Source organism: Paroedura picta, chromosome 2 (assembly GCF_049243985.1).
Source record: "Paroedura picta isolate Pp20150507F chromosome 2, Ppicta_v3.0, whole genome shotgun sequence".
Classification (NCBI taxonomy): domain Eukaryota; kingdom Metazoa; phylum Chordata; class Lepidosauria; order Squamata; family Gekkonidae; genus Paroedura; species Paroedura picta.
This window is the reverse complement of record NC_135370.1, coordinates 65,808,011-65,829,192: the sequence shown is the minus strand read 5'-3', so window position 1 is coordinate 65,829,192 and position 21,182 is coordinate 65,808,011. Positions and strand designations below refer to the sequence as shown.

The window sequence follows — 21,182 nt, the reverse complement described above, 5'->3', positions numbered from 1 at the left end:
GCAGTGTATGTACTTATATTATTCTGACACATTTCCTACAAGAAAACAACCAGGAGTGTTGTCAAATTGCCTGGGAGGAAGAGGAGCTAAATGCAGGGGCTTCTAGGAAGCCAAAGACTATCTTCTTTTTCTGCTGGTGCTTATGTTGGAGGAGGGGGCAGCTAATTCAGTTTGGAGTGTATGAGATCTAAAGAAGTGGAGTAGCAGACTGGAATGCTGTTCATGTGTAAGCAGTATCAGCGCACATAAAGGAGGTGTTTCTGTCTTTACAGAAATCAGTGCTGTAATTTAAACATTCAACCTTTAGCATTTCGTAGAATTACTGTTTGAAAGAGCAGAGATGGGATCCTCTATGTCAGTGGTTCCCAACCTGCGGGCCGCGGCCCGGTGCCGGGCCATGAAGGCCATGGCACCGGGCCGCGGCTCCCTCTCCCCGCCCCCTCCCCCCGCAGTAAAAAACTTCCCAGGCCGCAAGCTTGCGGCCCGGGAAGCTTCTTACTGCGGGAAGGCGGGGAGAGGGAATCAGGGCCCGTGGCCCGTGCGGCCTGATGCGCAGGCGCGGCCCGCGGGGGCGGCCCGATGAGCAGGCGCGGGGGCGGCCCGACGCCCTGCCGGTCCCCAGCCTCAGAAAGGTTGGGGACCACTGCTCTATGTAAATATGTGCGCCAAATATTACTATAGTTGGAGCATATGCTGGAGGCAATCAGATCCATCAGGTCCACTTAAAAGTTAATTTACATTAAGGGAATTGCAAGTTCCATAATTCTCACATTCAAAGATCACTAACAGAGTTTATGTAAATGGATGCTGATAAAATAATTACAAATTGTTTGTGTTTTGGGTGTTCTTTAGAAAGGAAAAATATTGCAATTTTAGCAAAATGTAAGATGCAATACAGGGAAGTTGACTTACGTCAGGGTCCCCAAGCTTTTTGAGTCTGTGGGCACATACTGGCATTTTGGCCCAGGGTGGTGTTGCAGGAGGTAGAGTCATATGCTTGGACAGGAAATTCAAGCAGAGAGGAGGGCGGGGGGGTAATTTTTAAAAAATACACTGGGAAAGAGAACAGAATAAAACTATAGCCCATCAGATCTCTAATTGCCAATAAGATGCCCTGCTTGACAAAAAGCCCATCCACTTTCTAAAAACACCTGGTGAGCAATGGGAAAGGTGTTGATGTTCCACTTTAGGGACCTATGTTCTATATTTTGTTGGCTGATCCCCCACCTGTCACAAAAAGATGGCCATATTTTTCTTCAACCTTCCTTTGTGTGTCCTATTAATGTGGCACAATTTGGTGTGAGAGATCCCACTGCTAACGCTGCTTGCAGCAGGCTTCACCAGATCTGTACTGGGCATGTGCACATTATTGTACTGATCTCTTACATTAGAGGTGCACTGGAAACACAACAGCACCTGCAGAAAAGACATGTTCTTAACAAAGGCTAAGATCGATAGCTATAAACTTGCTTTATATAATTGTATAATGATCAGACACTCCTGACCCTTACTTTCAAAACACTGTAAATCAGCAACATTCATAAATTTAAAAACTTGGTTTTGGGGACCCAAGTACCAATGGTGAAGCTACCAGAAAGTGTTTGCCACTGATAATGATCCTCACTAAATCCTGTTCTCCCACTAGAATTAATAAGATGCTTTCACTTAGCTGTGGAATGCCAAGGGTGCAGAACTGTCCACAGCAAGTTTGTTCTTGTGGGTGGGATACTGTCATACATGGTCTCATTTTTTAAATGCTGATGTTCAAACAGGAAGTATGCCAATCTAAGCAAAGCTCAGAAACCATTAAATATTAAAACATTTTATGTTGTTAATCTACAGTATAATGTAATGGAATTTCTTTTAAATTAAAAATTTGAAATACACTAGATTACATCATCATCATTTAAATAATCACAAATTAGCAGAGGTAATTGAACCTTGTTAAACAGAAGCACAGTTCAGAACTACTTCTGATGCATCACATTCCGTGAACTTCTACAGTGGATTTTTCACCTTTAAAAAATAAATCCAGTGATCCTGAAAGAGAGAGAGTATTGCTTATCCAGAGGATTCTACGGGTATTCTGGAATGTGCGTGAATGAACTCTGAAGAAATGCTGGCTTCCCTTTGTAGTTTTATATATTACATGCATTCAATAAAAGGTAAAACTCAAGCCACGAGACTTGCACTTTCTTGGGCTTGAGGATAAATGCAGACAAAGGAAGAGCCAAACTGCAAAAAATAAAATATACACACCTCAAAAGGACCAGCTACTAAAGGAAATAACTTCCTAGGAGAGCAAGCTGACATTAGAAGATAATGTTACCATCTAAACATTCTCCTTTATTAGGTTAATACTGCCTTAAATTGGACCTGGATGTTGCCTTGCCTAATGCTGTTATAATATATGCACAATGAAACCTCTACCATATATTCTCAAGATTCTTCCCCCCCTCCCCTGTACAATCATGCAGTCAAACATTTCACACGCTTTCTCTTAGCCCCACAATTTTTAGCTCAACATTTCCTTTCTAGAGACCTGCTCCTTGTGATTTGTTCCCAAAGACCTCCTTGTTGCCATACGGGAAGATGTCCCCAGCAGTCCACGCGTCTGAAGGGCCTGCCTCCCTTGCACAAGTCTTCACAGGCTATGGTCTGCTAGACTGACCACACAACATTTTATCATCTGCTTTCTTACCTATTTACAAATGTGCAAAAGACTCCTGTTGTCCAGCAGCTACATCCAGCCACTCACCCACCTAAGAACCTCCCCTTACTCCTGAGTATGAATGAGAAGATCTGCTTTTGCCTAGCATGTGGCAGAACTGTAGTTCTCCCTTTGTTCAGCTCTTAGATGTACTCTTCCAGCTAACTGCGTTTTCCTTATTACCAGCTGGATAAATTACAAGTAGTGTGTGCCAGCTCTCTCTCATGATGGCAGCCTCTTAGGGCAGCTTGTTTTCTATGGGGTCCCACTATCGCCCCTTCAGACAATGCTTCTCAAAAGGGAGGTTGTGAATCCTGAGGACAAATGTGGGATGCAGAGGCTCAGATCTTCGAATTTTAGTTTTTAACCCAATGGTCTTAAAGAGAGGAGTGGAGCTGTTGAGTTCCTCACTGGTGTAAGTTACCTCAAGGCGGAGTTCCTGGCAGAATAGGGGCTACACTGTAGTCAGGAACAGAAATGGTAGCCACGGGAGAAGTAGCTCTGTGCATAGGTCCACAGGAATGACAGCAAGGAACAAAGTGGCACTGAGGTTACAGGAGCTGGGCTGTTGGACCCATTGAGGTTTCTAGGTTGGGAGTGTGTGGAAGAGCTCATCAGTTCAGAAATGGGGCAGTTTCTCAGATTTTGACAAACACTGATTTAATAGTACTCTGTTATCTAGTCCTTCTTGGTAGCAAATTCAGTTGTCAAAGGTAGCTCTGATGCCATTTGGTCCAGCGATGGAATTCTGCTGAAAGAAGCTGGAGCTATCTCAAGGATGAAACTCAGCCATGGGCAGGTCTAGTGCGATTTCTGAGCTGAGCCAAGTCATTTCATAATTGAGCACCTCTCAAGATCTGTTGTGGGATGCACTGATCATGATGTTGGGTAGGGCATTACGGCGCTTCTTCCAGGATCCCAGCTCCCGTGAATACCTCCGTATCTGTCTAAACCAGTGGTGAGTCCGGGCTTTGTCTCCGTCACGGAACACAAAAGATTCCCGACGGATTTCAATAAGTTCAAATGTATCATCGCAGTCAGGATCCACAGAGACCACACAATTACTGAGTCTCAAGGGTTCCCTGAGCAAACTAAACTTCCCATTATTCTTGTCCCTAATAACTACCAGTACTGCATCTTTTACAGGTCCTGGCTCCCCAGGCTCAAAGCTAGACTCGGATGCCCGCCTGATGTTGACCATGAGGAGCACTTGCATGTTCTGGAATTTTAAGGTCTTGCTGCCCTTTTTCACCCACTGTCCATCAGGTGGCTGGGCAAGCTGCAAGGGTCCTTCCATAACGAAGCGGGTTTCTTCCCGTAACCAGCCCACTGTCTTGATGGCAGTTTCCCGCATTTCGATGTTTATTACTTCCCTGTTCTTCTTGCTGTCCTGGCGGAATGAACGCAGCGTCCATGAGTTTCCTTCCTGTTTAGTTTTCATGTTGATGTGCTCCAGGTGGGACTCAATGCGGCTCTTGGCTTCCCTTAGGCTGCTGTGATCTGGGTGGTACTCAGTGGTGGATTTGATGATGCGGCTCAACAGAAGTGGATATTTCGTGACTCTCTGTAGAGGAGCCATGAGGAAGGACCTCAGGTTCATGCGGCGAAGCGCTGTGTTGTCATTCTGAGAAACATTGAGGAATATCCTGCAGAGATTTAAAAAATTTTTTTTTTTAAGCAAGCTGGCAGAGGAAAAATGCCAACTAATGGGCTTGTCTGTAAGTATTTATTAGGTAAAATAATCTCTAGTTACGTTATGACTTCCTAGATTGTTGCCACTGCAACTGGATGGTTTTTCTGTACACTCCATCTGGCTTGTTCAAATCTCTATCATCATCATCATCATCATTTTCCAGAATTCACATATTACAAATGGAACCAATGCTGATGGCACAATCACATTGCCATTTTCCCCCACCACACAAATAGCTCCTTCGTTTTACATCCCCTCCTCTGCTCAACATGGAGGACACACCAACCAGTTGCCCCATTTGTTAGGGTCTTGGTTCATGTACGGAACCGAAATGCCTGATATGTACAAAGGGGATGGCACTGGCAGAATGCTGCTGCTCACGCCAGGGTGGAAGAGAATTGAATAGTTCTTTGCCTGTGCCTTAGAACAGAAGAAAAACATCCCAGGGATGCATTAACGCTGGAGGTCTCTGGGGTAAGGACCAATTGAAGAGGTGGGGGAAGTTAAGACGAATACAGAATTCCACATGCAACAGCAAAACATCACTGACAATTATGGAGGGGGTGGAAAGTTCTATCAAATCACAGCTGACTTAGGGCAACCCCACAGGATTTTAAAGGCAAGAGGTGCTTGCCATGGCCTGCCTGCACATCATGCCCCTGGTATTCCTTGGAGGTCTCCCATCAATGTACTAGCCAGGATTGACCCTGCTTAGCTTCTGAGACCTGACGAGACTGAACTCACGAGCTATCCAGGGCAGAATATGGACACACACAGAGAAATGAATTACCATATTGATGTACTACTTCACTGTTACTCAGATTGCAGGGACTCTTGGGCTAGTGCTTCTTGTGGGTCACAAAAGGGAACACAGCCAAGATCCATCTTTTAAACAAGCTCCACTCAGAGAAGAGATTACTCCAGCTCCGTTTCACTCTGAGATCACCCCATTCCAAACCACATTTGCTGCCAAAACTTGCTTGTTGTGGAACCTCATGACCCCTGTATATTACCTACCAAAGTTTCAGAACTCTCCTCACCTGAGTAGCTCCTTCTCTTTCTCCAATGCATTGAGCATGTTCACTGAAGAAGACTGCTGGAGACAATAGGTCTGGAAAGCAGGCAGCATGTTGACAAACTCCAGGAATATCTCACCAATGCACACTGTCATTAGGTCATCATCCCCCTGACAAATACACAACAGGAGACATTCATCAGCCAGAGAAGGGGACATAGTCGAGGGCATTCACCAGCTGAATACTAATGGGAGTTCAGAGTGGTCCATATATTAAAAGTGGTAATCAAGGTACATCACAATAATTACAGCCACAACGAGCTCCTTGGCACCACATTCTCTAAGGATCACAAGTTCCTATGTGAGTTCTTAAATAATGGAGTTCTTTCAGTATGGGGGGAGGGGAGAGAAAAACCTGTAACAAGTTGTTCAGATGTTCTGCATTCTCACGTCAATTTTTCTTTTTCAAAGGATGCAGCACAGAGTGAGAATGCCAAAATGCTCAAAGGGAGGAATAATAGAAAAAGGAAGTGACAAAATGGGGGAAAAGTGGAAAACATTAAGGAAGGGCTGCTGGAATATTACTGATCATATATAACCTGAGCCAGGTTATAAAGCTCTAATGCCAACCAAATTGCTTCCACCAATTGGAAGCAACTGCAGACCTTCCCATCTGACAGTTATTCTAGTATGCAAGTGTCTGGTTTCATAGTTTCAGATAGCAGAAGGAGCTGTCAGTGGAAAGAATGAGGCCACTGGAAGGGTCACTATCCAACCGGAATCGCTGAACTATCTTCCCATCCAATAGGATCATTCTAACTGGTATTTCCATGCACAGCACTTTCTGCCAAAGACTGTACCATCTCTCACTGCATTTGGGAGGAGTGCCTGATTCTATATAAACCCAAGTCCTCTGTTTGCATAAGCTGGTTTTTTTTTCTCTCTTCAGAGCTGTGCCTGCTCAGCAAGTAAAAAATGTAATTCCGTGTAGAGCAGAGATGCTTTCTCCTATCCATATGAAATTTGGAAGAGAAGATTTGTCAGCTTTCCGCAGGGCCTGTAAAACGGAGCTCTTCCACCAGGTCTATGGTTGAGGCTGAGGTCAGCAAATCAGGGACATCGCTCCCCCCCCCCCCCTAGGAGTTGGAGTGTACGCTACTCCCCTATCCTTTCCTCTTTACCTCTTTGATAATTGGGGGAGGGATGGGATTTTTAGCCATCATGTTAGTAGATTGATGTTTTAATGGGAATTTTAATGGGGTTAGTTGTTGTGACCCGCCTCGAGCCTGTCGGGAGAGGCGGGAAATAAATCTAATAATAATAATAATAATAATAATAATAATAATAATAATAATAATAATAATAATAATAATAATATGTCTCAGGGAATTTCATCTCAATTCTGGTGGGCAGGAGTTACATCCAGAAATGTGTTTTCTATTGAAACAGCTGGAAATAACAATCATATACGTAATTGCCTAATGTGACTCACTGTAGCCCCACTATTAAATAACTCAAGTTTTAAAAATCTCTAGGGGAGACAGATCTCTCAGTCTCTCAATATAGCTCTACGGCTCAATCACAAAAGTTTTGGGTGAATCCCAGACCCTGGTCCTAACGAGTTAATGGCACTAATGGTTTTGCACTAGAACAGATGTTCAGAACACTGAAGAGCCTGTCCCCATCCATCCCCCAGATTCTCCTGTTGGGAGTGTCTGCTACAGCTGGCAACCCTAGCAGCATCACTGAACGCCTCTCAGAGATAAACATTTGGAGATGCCCACAGCACTCCAGATACAGCAGCTTTACTTATAGAGGTATACCTATGGAGCCCTTAACTAGATAGTTCAGGCTAGCCTGACCACATCAGATCCTAGAAGCTAAGCAGAATTATTCCAGGTTATTACTTGGATGAGAGACCTCCAAGGAAGCCCATGGTTCCTACATGGTTCATTGCCTTGAAAAGGCCACAGGGTCTGAGTTTGATGTATTGCTCCTCTACATTTTATGTGAACTGCCCTGAGCCTCCCTAGCAGACGCCAGGAGGAGTGAGAGTGAGTGAGTGAGTGAGTGAATGAATGAATGAATGAATGAAGGGTCACCATAAGTCAGTTGTGACTTGATGGCAAAAAACAAACAAGACCCCTCAATGATTTACAGCCATTCCCATTTCCCTCAGCAGAGGGTGGTGTGGCACAGAGGTCTAGTCATTCATTTTATGTTCATATGTGTGGGGAATACATTTAAAATTCTATGCATCTTAAATGACCGGTTTCAGTCTACAGGCAGATTTCTAAGAACTGGGTTTCAAGATCAAGAGTGGACTTGCATGGATTAAATCCACAGCTTGAACTTTTCAAAACTGAACCAGTACACTCAGACACACCCCTCCCGAACGTATAGTAGTTGTCAAAAGTGGCTTGGCGTGTTGAACCTTCAAGTCTGAAACTGATTTTCTGTTTGCATATATGATTTTGAATTATAATAAATTATTTGCTGTTCATGAGATTCCTCCTCAGAGTCCAGGATTGGTACACCCTTCAGTCTCCTTGTTTCTTTACCAAACCCCCACATGCATCTCAGCATAGGGGGGGAGAGGAGTTTGCAACATCTTAGCCTTCTCTCCTCAGCTTTTAGTCCAACCTCTGACTGTTTAAATGTGGCTAGGGCTTTCCTGCCCCGCCAATCTTGCTGCAGCTACTTGTCCTTGTCCTGCTATTAATGATGGGCACAGGAGAAGCTCCTCCAGCCTTGATGTTGATACAGCCTCCTGGCAGATAAGTGCAGGAGAGCTTTGTCAGTTCTAGACACTGTTGCCTTTAGTTCTGTGATGCGGAGAGATGAAAAGGGCTTTCAGAATTCCTCTTGCTGTTAGATTTCTAACCAGGAGGGATTGTGGCACAGGGGCAGAGCATCTGCTTGGCATGTTCTCTATCTGTCAGGAGGATTAACAATAAAGATGACAACCCAGTGTTCAAAACAGTAAAATCAGTTCTCATTCCCATTCAGTTCTCATAAGTTCAGTAACGGTATAAAGCTTGATTGCAGAGCACAGAGTACTTCATTTGTCACAATGAAGGATCAAGAACTGCTGTCCCAGCAAATTAAATAACCTTGCGTATGCATAAGAAAGGATGCCCATTTGGAGTGTAGCTCAAATAACACTGTGGGATTTAACTAGCCTCGTGTATGCTCTTGGCCACTGGCAATTATTGGCATGTAAAGCTGCTTTTAATTGTTTTCCTGCAGGCCACCTTAGTCACTGCTGAAAAAATGAATTTCACGGTGAAAGGATTTCCCCCCTGTTCCTTCACCAAGCATGGACTTAATGTGCAAGACAAGGTGTGCCTGCCATTTGCTGTGCTCAGGTGTTAGCCCAACCGGCCACCTGCCTGCATTGTTCTCCTTTAACCAAGGACAAGGTTAGTAATATTCATTGTTGAGGATTGGCCTCCCTGTCTAGGTAGGACACCTGATGTTTGAACAAGGCGTGAAGGAGTAAAAACAGCACTGCGCTTCTCATGAAGCTCATCCCCTCTCTGGCCTGGATCAGAGTGTGGGCATTCAAGAGCAAAAAGGAGAAAAGATGCATTTTCAAGATGTCTGTTTTGTGTTTCTTGCATTTAAACATCTGGCTGACACCTATAGATAAGAGCAAACATGTGGAAGACTGCATGTATCCAATCCAGCCCAAATTCCTCTGAGAGGCAAAACAGTGGCAAAAAAATCCATCAAATAATTTAAACCCAAGCCCACACATATGCCTAAAACCTATTTGGTTTCCTTACATGGCTGAAAAACGGGGAAGGGGAACTGCTAGCATGGAATCCTGAGGAACGGTAGCTTGGGAGACATTCAGAAGGACAAAGGGAATGAATTAGAGGAACGCAGTGCAAGCCTCGACTCTCAATTCCCTTCCCTAGACATTAGACATGGTGCGTTTGCCATTCGTGCTACAAACTGTGTCATAGCAACAATGCCACTGGGAAAGGCTGTGGCCCACTGACAGATCATCTGCTTTGCATACAGAAGGTCCCAGGTTCAGCTCCTGGCATTTCCAGTATAAAAGAACAGGTGATGTAGAAATCCTTTGCCTGAGACCCTGGAGTGCTGCTGCCAGTCAGTGCAGGCAATAAGGTAAAGGTAAAGGTATCCCCTGTGCAAGCACCGAGTCATGTCTGACCCTTGGGGTGACGCCCTCCAGCGTTTTCATGGCAGACTCAATACGGGGTGGTTTGCCAGTGCCTTCCCCAGTCATTACCGCTTACCCACCCCCCAGCAAGCTGGGTACTCATTTTACCGACCTCGGAAGGATGGAAGGCTGAGTCAACCTTGAGCCAACTGCTGGGATTGAACCCCCAGCCTCATGGGCAAAGCTTTCAGACAGCTGCCTTACCACTCTGCGCCACAAGAGGCTCTTAGTGCAGGCAATACAGACCTCAATACATTGATGATCAGTACAAGCCAATTTCACTGGCAAAACACCCCGTATTGAGTCTGCCATGAAAACGCTAGAGGGAATCACCCCAAGGGTCAGACATGACTCGGTGCTTGCACAGGGGATACCTTTACCTTTACCTTTATAAGCCAATTTCATGCGTTCACTCATAGCAACACTGGCACACTTCCCTGATGTCACCGTGCCCGAAACACAACCCTCCCTTTGAAACTGTCTGGACACTTTTAATTGACCAAAATATATCAGCCACAAAGATGCTGGGAGGTTGTATCACCCTTGTGCCCTTTTGTTTCTAGGTGCAATCTGAGTGCTTGATAAGGGGGGGAGGAAGCTGGAGATCACGCACTCTACCTGCTCAAAGGCTTGGTCAATTTCTTCCTGCAGGTACTCCAGAAAGTTTTCATTGAGGTCAATCAACTCCTGTATGTTGCTGAACACCACCAGCAGCTGGTCCTGTGTTAGGAGTCCAGCGGCCTGCATGGGGAGGTAGAACTCCTCCTTGATGATGCGCAGGTCCTCCCCGTAACTGGCTTCGGTATTTACGAACTCCAGCACCGACTCCTTCCGCTCTGTCCGGCATTTCAGGCACTTCTCGCAGAGGTTGGCCTGCCTCTTGTTCTGGTTCTGAACATCCGTTTCCACGGGGAAATCTCTTCCCCCACAGTCAGTGCACGGCTGGTGGGCTTCCCAGGCTTGTAGGGAAGTCAGCATTTCAGACACTTGGCTTCTCCTCCACTTCCGAGTCAGCACTTGGCTGATGCCGCTGTCTGCCCGCTCCATCTCGGCTGATCTCATCCTTGGCGGCCCTCCACTGCTGGCATCAGCATTGTCCCTCTCGTCGCTCCCACCCACAATGCCGCTGTCGGCACTGAGGCTGCTGATGTTGCTCCAGCGGTGCTTGGAACGAAGAGAGCCGCCCAGAACACGCTGGTTCTCATCGAAGCTGCCCGCGTGGTTGACATTGGCTTTTGTCATTGCTGGACCTGAGCAGAAACAGAGACGTCAACATCACTGTCAAGCAGTTGCTTGCAGTACCGTGCTAAGAGGAAAGCCCCCTGTTACTTTCCTTCCTTTACTGATATAATATGCTTATTAGCAGCCCTTCTGCCTTACAGAACTGAGCGTGGATTTCAATGCATATACAATCAAATATGTAAAAATCAAAAATTTAAATTACGATTCAGGGCTGCCAGTAAATCAGTCAAATACAGAACTAAATGGAACTAAAGATGGACAGTGAGGGGGCCAAGTGCATTCCCCTGGGGAGGCTGTTCCTTAATTGTGGGGCTGCCACTGAAAAGGCCTTCTTTCATGTACCCACCAGACAAGCTGCTTTAACTGACGGGTTGGTCAGGAGGGCCTTTCCTTGTGATTGAGCAGGACACATGGGAGAAGAAATTATCTCAGCCTCTCTCCTCCAGCAATGAAAGGCTAGTCCCGTTTTTTCCCTGATGGGTGTAAGCATGCTTTCCCAGACAGCAGAGATAGGGAGAACCTAGCTGCCAATGGGCTGGGGCTGTGGCATTCTAATGCTGTACTCCACATTTTAAGAAGACAGTGGCAATAACAGGAGGGGAAGATTTTCCTACCAGTTTGTCTCCATTGAGTCTTAGATTGCTGTCAAACACAGAGTAGGGGGAAGAAATGTATGTCTGAACGACCATCTATTTACCCCCACTGTGTCACAGTGATGCTTCTCCAGGGTTGTGGTCCAGGGCTTCTTCAGCATGGTCACCTGACCAGGCCTAGACAACATGAACCACTGAAACTCACTGGCCATATGTTTCACAACTCCTGTTTTGAGAAACACCCATCTTTATTTATTTTTTAATTTACTGCTTGATTCCTATAGAAGAAGAGTTGGTTCTTATAAGCCGCTTTTTCTCTACCCGAAGGAGGCTCAAAGCTTCTTACAGGCACCTTCCCTTTCCTCTCCCCACAACAGACACCCTGTGAGGTGGGTGAGGCTGAGAGAGCCCTGATATTACTGCTCTGTCAGAACAATTTTATCAGTGCCATGGCAAGCCCAGGGTCACCCAGCTGGCTGCATGTGGGGGAGTGGGAAATTAAGCCCGGCTCACCAGATTAGAAGTATGCACTCATAACCGCTACTCCACCTCTCTTGGACTTGCAGTCCCGGGGAAGTGAAGAGAATTTAGTTTACATTATAATAAAACCAAACCTTTAAAATTACAATAAAACTGCTGACAGCACCAACAACTATTGATGCTGGTAGGTAAATTAACCAGCTGCAATGTTAACTGAGAGGAAGCATCGGAAGAAAGGGGAAAGGAACGGGAGGGAGGCCCGGTATTCTGGTGTAGTTATCTGGCTGGCCTCAACCATAAGCCTGGCAGAAGGGCTCCGTCTTACAGGCCTGCAGAACTTAGCAAGTTCAGTCAGGGCCCTGATCTCCTTGGGTAGCTCGTTAATTCCACAGCTACAGAAGGAAGCTCTCCTCTGCAGTTAGGTGGGCTTTAAATGCTCCTCCTCCCACATCCTAGGAATCCATGAAAACAATCGGCCAGGAGCATCTGTTGGTTCCATCTGCTGAGTACATTTGCCAAACAAAGGTCCCAGGTCTTGCTCACCTCTCACTCTGTTATTCAAGAAGCCATCAGTAACAGTCCTGAGCTTGACACATGAAGATCTTAAGGTACTGCCCTAAGCTGCATTTCCCATCGCTGCCTTTGCCAGGAACCACAATGCCTTTGTGTGTGCATCAGAGCAGCTACATAATTTGCCAGATTTGGACCCACCAGACTTGTGGATGTCATTAGCCATTAAAACTGTAGGAGCATCAAGCACATGGGGGCATGCGTTGTGCCTCATCTCCCCCACAGAGACCCTGGCATGAAAGATGGCTGGTGGCTGCAACACCTACTCTGTGAACAGGAACATTTGGCCTTGTTTTCTGCAAATATGAACTCAAAAGCTCAGGTCTAAGAGCAACAAGGGCTCACCGAGACCTGCACAATTCAAAGAGAAGGTAGTGATCGTACTATGCTCTCTCTCTTGCCGGTGCCTCTGAGCATGGTGCCGTGCAGCTGCAGCTATCTTCAGCTCCAGTTGTTTCCTCTTCACAGCGTCTGTTGGCATTGGATCGCTGAAATGAGGCCGCAATCGACACTCCCGCTGAGTTTTAGCGAAGTCTGGAGTTTCATGGGAAATGTCAGAACTGGATCTGTGGCAGTTGGGAACGGAATTCTGGACAGAAAACAGAAGGGGTGAGTGGATTTTACTCATCAAAATACGAGGCACTCAAATATCCTCAGCCCAATCTCTCAGTGCTTTGTAGCAACTTACAACCCCCACCCCACCTCATTCCCAGCCTACCCTGTCCCTGGAGTCATTTCAATGTTTGGGTATAATCACTGAATTAAAGAGGCAAAACAAGAGAGATGGTATATTAAATGTAATGTTTGAGAAATATGCATAGTGCTGTTTGTGAGATGTAAGCATATATGCAGAGGGGGAACCTAGACAGGAACATCCCTGCTTTACAAGGTTGTGCAAGTGGGAATGAAGAATTAAACCTGGTCACCTGGAAATTGGGATTTCTCATCCTCCCCTAGTATATTCTGAAGGCTGACTATGTCTATATACAATTTTGACAGGGCAAGCCTAGGCAGTGGGGAGTCAATGGACTTAGAAGGGAAAAAACTGTGCACTGGAGGTTTCTTTTAAATTGGTTTAACTGGCATGGCTCCAACCAGATCATGAGGACAACTGAAATTCTGTCAAGGGCCGAGAGCGAGCTATCACCCAGCTCCTAGCACCCTGATAAAAGAATGCAACTCACAAAGTTGGAAGGAAGGTCATGACAATTAAATAAGTTTCAAGCCATCTTCTATTTCAGGGGTAGTCAAATTGCGGCCCTCCAGATGTCCATGGACTACAATTCCCAGGAGCCCCCTGCCAGCGAATGCTGGCAGGGGGCTCCTGGGAATTGTAGTCCATGGACATCTGGAGGGCCGCAGTTTGACTACCCCTGTTCTATTTGGTGGCCTGATTCATTTAAAATGAGTTAGGACTATGGTCTGTTGAAATGAAAGGGCAGATAATCCCAATGAGATCTCATTGTTTTCAATGAGATCTCATCCCAACAATCTTAATTCAGATTTCAGCCTCAGAGGAGACATGCCTCAGGTTCTTGAGAACCAGGGAGAGTGACTGTGGGGACAGCAGACTGAGACGGAGAGGACAGAAATAGGAGGGCCACAACTGACTGAGAACTAGAGACAGGGATGCAGAATGGCTGAGAGCTGCAATACACTGCAAGAGTAAGTAAAGTCCCTGCACCAAATGTTGTAAAACTCTTCTCGATCCCAAGGTACGAAACTCACTGTGGGTTGATGATGGTCCTCTAGAAAACTGAGACCAGCCTTCTCAAGTTCACTTGGTCCTGTAGAGGGTGACTCTATGGCAGTTTCAGCAATGCAACTGCATGGAAAAAGAAAATATCTAATTAATGTTTCTGAGGAGGGCTTGTAGGTTGGAGGTATACCATATTTGCATCTAGGATACTCCAAGTTCAGTCCCTAGTACATTTAGTTAGGAGTGCTTTCTCTGACACCTTGAAAACTCCTGCCAGTCAATGTAGATGACCTATAACTAGGTGGACCATGGTCTGAACTGGCACATGGCCATTTCCTTTGTTCATATAACATTATGTCAACCAAAGTCTAGAGCTAAGTCCAAAGACAGCAAGGAAGAGGTACAATTTTAAAAGAGCCCTTGGAAATGGGAAAAAGCAACATTTTAATTTAAGTTTAAACTTAGACAGGGAGAATTTTTTATTCCTTTAGTTTTTCTTGGCTATGTGATTTTTCACTGAGACACAAAGAACCTTTTTCTCCATTATCACAAATGCAATAAAATATAAGAAAGTACAAGAAGAATTAATGAACAGCTCCTGGAGAAGACCTGGGCCATGTTGGAGCTTACCCAGTTCTGGCAGGCCTGCTCTTCCATCAGGCTTTTGGTTATGGCTGGGCTACCAGTGACATCCAGGAACCCCTCCCTTCATAACACTCCCCACTGTAACATCTGGAACTATCAACAAGGGAGGGTAATGTGGGAGAGGCCTAGAAGGATACCAATGTTATTTTAGATTTTAATCCATGTTATTTTTAATTATTATGTACACCGCCCCAAGATGGCTGGGCCAAAAGGGGAGGTTTCATAAATTGAGCGATAAACAAACAAACAATTGTCCCTCTTCCATAAACAGAAAGGCCCTGAAAGATCCAGCCTCATGTATAATTGTTCCTCCATAACTGATGAGCAGATATCTGAGGCTGGATCTTTCAGAGTCAGGACCACACTGAGTAGCAAGATTAAAAAGGGCAGAAATAATAATGCTATGCATAATAATACCATTCAGTGCCTTTAAAATGTTCACTACACTTTGCAGGCAATTGTGAATGGATGCAGTAATTCCAGAGCCTTTGTAGATGTTCACAACACACACACACAAATATTTTTCTCACTTGTGACATGGGATTCCCACAGGAAAGTGTTCATAATTTGGAAACATTCTTGTTAATAACACTAAGAATAAAAAAATTCTGAAATTATCTCTTTTATGCGACAGATAATTGTATAATGTTCCAGACAATGGACTGACATTCAATCCTGACTTCATAAAACAAAGTATTTCTTGTTTGACAACTTCCAGTGGAGGACCATAATATATTACTTCATATAATATCTCTTCAGTTACTACTGCTTTATGTAATGTAAATAAATTTTTAAAAACTGTTGTTTCAGAGGATGAGCTGAGTTAAGAGTAAATAACTGCTGCAGAGGTGTCAAATTCATTTGTCATGAGGGCCACCGCTGATAAATACTGGGCCATGTATGCCATAAAATGTAATGCCAGGTATCGAAGATACAAGCATTACAAGGATAGCAGCTGGTAAGGTCTGGGTTGGTGTGCTCTAGCTGCAAGGCCTCAAAGGAGAGAGGGGGATGCAGAAGAAAACCCATAAGAATGAAGTGACAAACCAGTGGGAACTAGACCAAGCATCTGTACACCGCCCGTGGCGCCGCGGGCGCCACGGACTAAATAATTCGTTAAGGGGCCTTGAGGTGGGCTTTGTCCGTGATGAGGAAGGGTCCGGATTGGACCCTTCCTCACGACAGACAATCGGAGGGACCAATCGGCAGGCGCTTCGCGCCTGCCGATTGGTCCCTCCGATTCCCAGCCCCAGCAACTGCGAGCCGCGCGCAGCGCGCCTCGCAGTTGCTCCCGGCCTGACACGGCGAGAGGCGCAAAGCGCCTCTCACCGCGTCAGGCCGGACCCCAAGGGAGCCGCCGACGCAAACACAAGACTCCAGCCGCCGAGAAGCTGGAGAGAAAAAAAAAACACCCCCAGAGGAGCCTTTCGCAGCTCCAAGCCGGCGCCCACGAGAGCCAGCAGACAAAAACAAACTCCTGTAGGAGCCCTTCGCAGCTCCAAGCCGGCGCCCAGGAGAGCCAGCAGAAAAAAAAAACTCCTGTAGGAGCCCTTCGCAGCTCTAAGCCAGCACGCCCACGAGAGCCAGCAGAAAAACATTAACCCTGTAGGAGCCTTTCGCAGCTCCAAGCCGCCACGCCCACGAGAGCCGGCAGAAAAAAAAACTCCTGTAAGAGCCCTTCGCAGCTCTAAGCAGCCGCCCACGAGAGCCAGCAGAAAAACATTAACCCTGTGGTAGCCTTTCGCAGCTCCAAGCCGGCACGCCCACGAGAGCCAGCAGAAAAAAAAACTCCTGTAAGAGCCCTTCGCAGCTCCAAGCCAGCACGCCCACGAGAGCCAGCAGAAAAACATTAACCCTGTGGTAGCCTTTCGTAGCTCCAAGCCGGCACGCCCACGAGAGCCAGCAGAAAAAAAAACTCCTGTAAGAGCCCTTCGCAGCTCTAAGCCGGCGCCCACGAGAGCCAGCAGAAAAAAAAAAACCCTGGAGGAGCCCTTCGCAGCTCCAAGCCGCCGCCCAGGAGACCCAGCAGAAAAAAAAACTCCTGTAGGAGCCTTTCGCAACTCCAAGCCGGCACGCCCAAGAGAGCCAGCAGAAATACATTAACCCTGTAGGAGCCTTTCGCAGCTCCAAGCCGGCACGCCCACGAGAGCCACCAGAAAAAAAAATCCCCTGGAGGAGCCTTTCGCCGCTTCAAGCCGGCGCCCTGGGAGCCCCGGCAGCCGCCCACAGCGCAGCTGCTGGGTGCTCCCTGCCCTCATGGCCCCAGAACACAATGGAGCCGCCGGGAAAGCCGCAGAAGAACAAAAAAATGCAGAGGAGACGCCGCCCGCCTCCTCTTTCAGGTAGCCTGTCCCTCGCTCTGTCCCTCGCCTGCCGCTCGCTCTGGTCCCCACCTGCTAGCGCCCATTGTCTTCTTCAAACAATGGGCTTTTTTACTAGTATATAATAAAGCCAGAGATGCTTCTGGCCAAGGCTGCTGGATGATTCATGGCAGGGTAATGCTGGTGGTTCAAGCTTTAGATCCTTGGCAAACCGTGCCATCTCATTGCTGAAGGCTTCTGGATCATCTGATGGGAGGACAGGCACTACATGTGCAAGGCCTCATGCGTGGCAGAGGTCTCAGGCTGCCCAATGACCAGGCTAGCTTGAGATCACCAGCAACCCCCCACCCCACAAGAAGACAGCTGCCTATGACTGAAGGCTGCTGGGTAGTCCATGGGGAAGGAGGCCAGGCCACTGAATCATGTACTCAGTGGCTAGACTAGGCCCCAATATATAAGAGAAACTGCTGAAGAATATCCCTCCCATGGAGTGAATCGAAGCCACCACATAGGAGGGTGCGAATATGGCAGCAGCCTTGGCCCCAGCAGAAGATTGTCTGTGCCCCACACAGCCATCCAGGACAGCATCTCCAGAACTGCTGTTTCAGCTCTCCAGGCAAAAATGGCTACCTTGGAGGATGGAATCTGAGGCATTCCATTTTAAGAACCTCTTCCAAACCACAAGGAATATTTCCAGACCAGGGACAGCCAACCTCCAGGTGGGGCCTGGAGATCTCCTGGAATTGCTGCTCATCTCTAGACTATAAACATCAGTTCACTAGGCCAAAATGACAACCTTGGAGGGGTGACTCTGGAGCATTGTACCCCACTGAGGTTTATGGACACCAGCCTCCGGGTAGGGCCTGAAGAGCTCCTGGAATTACAGCTCATCTCCAGATTATAAAGATCAGCTTCCCGGGTGAAAATGGCTGCATTGGAGGGTGGATAGGATTGTTGTGCAGAAGAAATAGTTAAGGCCTCCCATACAGGTTGTTGTGGAGATGAAACACTTTAGGCCTACTGAACAGGGTTGTTGTGCAAATGAAACAGGAGGCAAAAGAACATCTACAACAGCATCCAGTTTCATCTGCACAACAATGTATAATGGTCCCTTAGACCTGGTTTGTGCTTGCAGAACTGAGGCAGGAGAGCCCTGAGAGAGGAGAACGTATTAGACCAGCCCATCCCAAAGGGCCCCCATGCAACCCTAGCAGCTCACTCGCCAGGCACCCGCCAGCTCAGTCAGTAGTGTGAGGCAAAGTGAGTGAAGTTGTGACGCAACCTGACTGGGTGGCCGGCCACCCAGGTAAAAGGACAACACACACAGGAGCATTCATTGGCCCTTAAATTGTGAGGTCCAAAAGGTCACTGTGAGGCCCAAAAGGTAATTAGACCTTTTATTATCGTAACAGATGTGTGTGTGTATGGAATTCTGAGAGGGTGCAATATTTACTAGAATGATGGATACTGCTATATAAACTCAACCTCTCCAAGACGGAGGTCCTGTGGCTGGGTAGTAGGGGGCAGGATCAGGAAGCGCACTTACCCACCTTGGCAGGAGTGCAACTTGCTATCGCGCTCCAAGCCAGGAATTTGGGGGTAACCATTGATGCCTCCCTAACTATGGAGGCACAGGTCAAAAGAGTAGCGGGCCAGGCATTCTTCCATCTTCGCTAGGCCCGGCTACTAGTGTCCTACCTGCCCCCCGAACACTTGGCCACAATGATCCATGCAACAGTCACCTCCAGAATAGATTACTGTAACTCGCTCAACGCGGACCCACCCTTGTCCTTACTCCAGAAACTTCAGCTAGTGCAGAATTAAGCTGCTAGGGTCCTCACTGGGACACCTTGGAGGACCCACATCCAGCCTGTGCTGAGGCAGTTGCATTGGTTGCCCATTGCTACCCAGATTCAGTTCAAGGTGCTGGTTTTAACCTTCAAGGCTATATGTGGGTTTGGCCCCACATACCTGCGGGACCACCTACCACCCTATGTTCCCCGCAGGGCCTTACGCTCTGCAGGAGAAAACCTATTGGTTGTTCCCAGCCCCAGGGATGCGCACCTAGCCTCAACCAGGGCCAGGGCCTTTTCGGTCCTGGCCCCTACCTGGTGGAATGTGCTCCCGGGTGAGCTGTGGGCCCTGCGGGATTTGACATCTTTCAGAAGTCAGAAGTCATATAAACAACAATGAATTATTAAAAAGGAAGTTAAAACTAAAGGACAGAACACACAATTTCAACAGAACTTTAGACTTCATAAGAAGACCTATCTATCCCTGATTCCCACCCACCCTGAGGGAAGAATGGATATTTGAACTCCAGTCTCCCCATTACCTGTCTAACCACACTGGCCCTCTGTATTAATCACAGGAGTAGGGTTAAGTTGTGGGGTAATTCTATACTGCAACCTTTCTTACCATGCCCAGTCATTCATGCATCCAAAGTTTTTGTCTCCCTAAAGCAGGAAGTGGAAACCTAAAATACGGTCTGCTCTAGTCACTGTTCCTTATAGTCCGCTGAAGTCACTATTCAAAATCTCTTAAAATATATATTATGGTAGTGTCAATTACAAAAAGAGAAGGGGAGTTTCCCTCCAAAAAGAGCAGTTGCTTATACAAACCACAAAGCCCTCCACCCTTGCAGACTAAGACCTGATTATTTTCAAAATTTACAGAGAACAGAAAATAACTACTCATGCTGGAAGTAGAAGGAAGGAATGAAAATTTAACGGGTCAATAGCTCTGAGAAGCTTTGGCACTCCACATGGCATTAGAATTACAGGCTTCCCCCCCCTGCAAAAAACCCCCCCAGAAATTACCTTCTAAAAAAAAGACAGAAATCCAACGCACAAATACAGAAATACAACAGTTGACTACAATAATTGTGTATGGTTCATAAAAATGAGCAGACAAACCTTGGCGATGATAATCTAAATCAGTGGTCCCCAACCTGCGGGCCGCGGCCCGGCACCGGCGCCGGGCCGCGGCTCCCTCTCCCCGCCCCCCGCAGTAAAAAACTTCCCAGGCCGCAAGCTTGCAGCCCGGGAAGCTTCTTACTGCGGGAGGGCGGGGAGAGGGAATCAGGGCCGGGCCGCGCCCATACGGGCCGCGCCCGTGCATTGCGCATGCGCTTGGCGCATTCACGCATGAGCAATGCGCGGGCGCGGCCCGCGGGCGCGGCCCGATGCCCTGCCGGTCACCAGCCTCAGAAAGGTTGGGGACCACTGCTCTAAATCAGTGGTCTCCAACTTTTTTTATCACCAGGGACCGGTCAATGCTTGACAATTTTACTGAGGCCTGGGAGGGGGGGGTAGTCTACTGCTGTCACCTGAGCCCCTACTTCGCTTGCTTTCCTGCTGGCGCCCCTGACTTCCCACTGCCTGCTGAGGGGCGCTGCTAGCAGCAGCTGTGCAGTGCCACGCCAAGGGAGAGCCCCAGCCACAGTGGCTGCCGGAGAGCACCAAAGGTGAGCTGGCGGCTGAGTGGCAGGGCAACCCCTGAGGCAGCAGCCAGGAAGGAGGACAAGGAGCTGCGGCCCAGTACCGACTGACCCATGGACCAGTACTGGTCCCCGGACCGGGGGTTGGGGACCATTGCTCTAAATGACTAACATGATTAGCATGAAACCAACCAACATTTTGCAGTTGTTGATGTACTATAATGTCCCTTCAGGACAAACAGACACATGAGGCAAATAGTTCCACAGACCTCTTTATCAGGTTCTATGTGGGACCAAAGCAAAGTTTGAGTCCAGTGGCCACCTTGAATACCAACCAAGTTCAATTCTGGATACAAGTTTTCACGTGCAAGCACATTTCCTCAGATCTCAATCTATGGCTCATCAATGGTATTTCCTGTCTATTGAGGACTCACTTTCCCTTGTCTCCCACAGATCATCCTAATACCTTTCAGATTGCCTCATACACCCAGGATCAGAAATATGGTCATCCATTAGGCTTCCATGCTCCCAAACCCCTTTATCTTGAGTTCCTGATTGGTGAGCAACTATGTCACATAGCGGG

General features: G+C 47.2%; 1 protein-coding gene across 9 annotated transcripts in view; it reads right to left on the bottom strand.

The window, feature by feature from the left end:
• Nucleotides 1–1,680: 1,680 nt before the first annotated feature.
• LOC143829493 (uncharacterized) overlaps nt 1,681–21,182 on the bottom strand; it is a 79,815-nt gene continuing 60,313 nt past the window's right edge. For all 9 annotated transcript variants that reach the window (XM_077320530.1, XM_077320529.1, XM_077320525.1 and 6 more), the window contains 5 exons: nt 14,224–14,320; nt 12,880–13,084; nt 10,229–10,860; nt 5,444–5,589; nt 1,681–4,356 (listed from right to left, as the gene is read on the bottom strand). In XM_077320530.1, the coding sequence (XP_077176645.1) occupies nt 3,561–4,356; nt 5,444–5,589; nt 10,229–10,860; nt 12,880–13,084; nt 14,224–14,320 (1,876 nt within the window). In that variant the 3' untranslated portion in view covers nt 1,681–3,560. The remainder of the gene's footprint in view (nt 4,357–5,443; nt 5,590–10,228; nt 10,861–12,879; nt 13,085–14,223; nt 14,321–21,182) is intronic.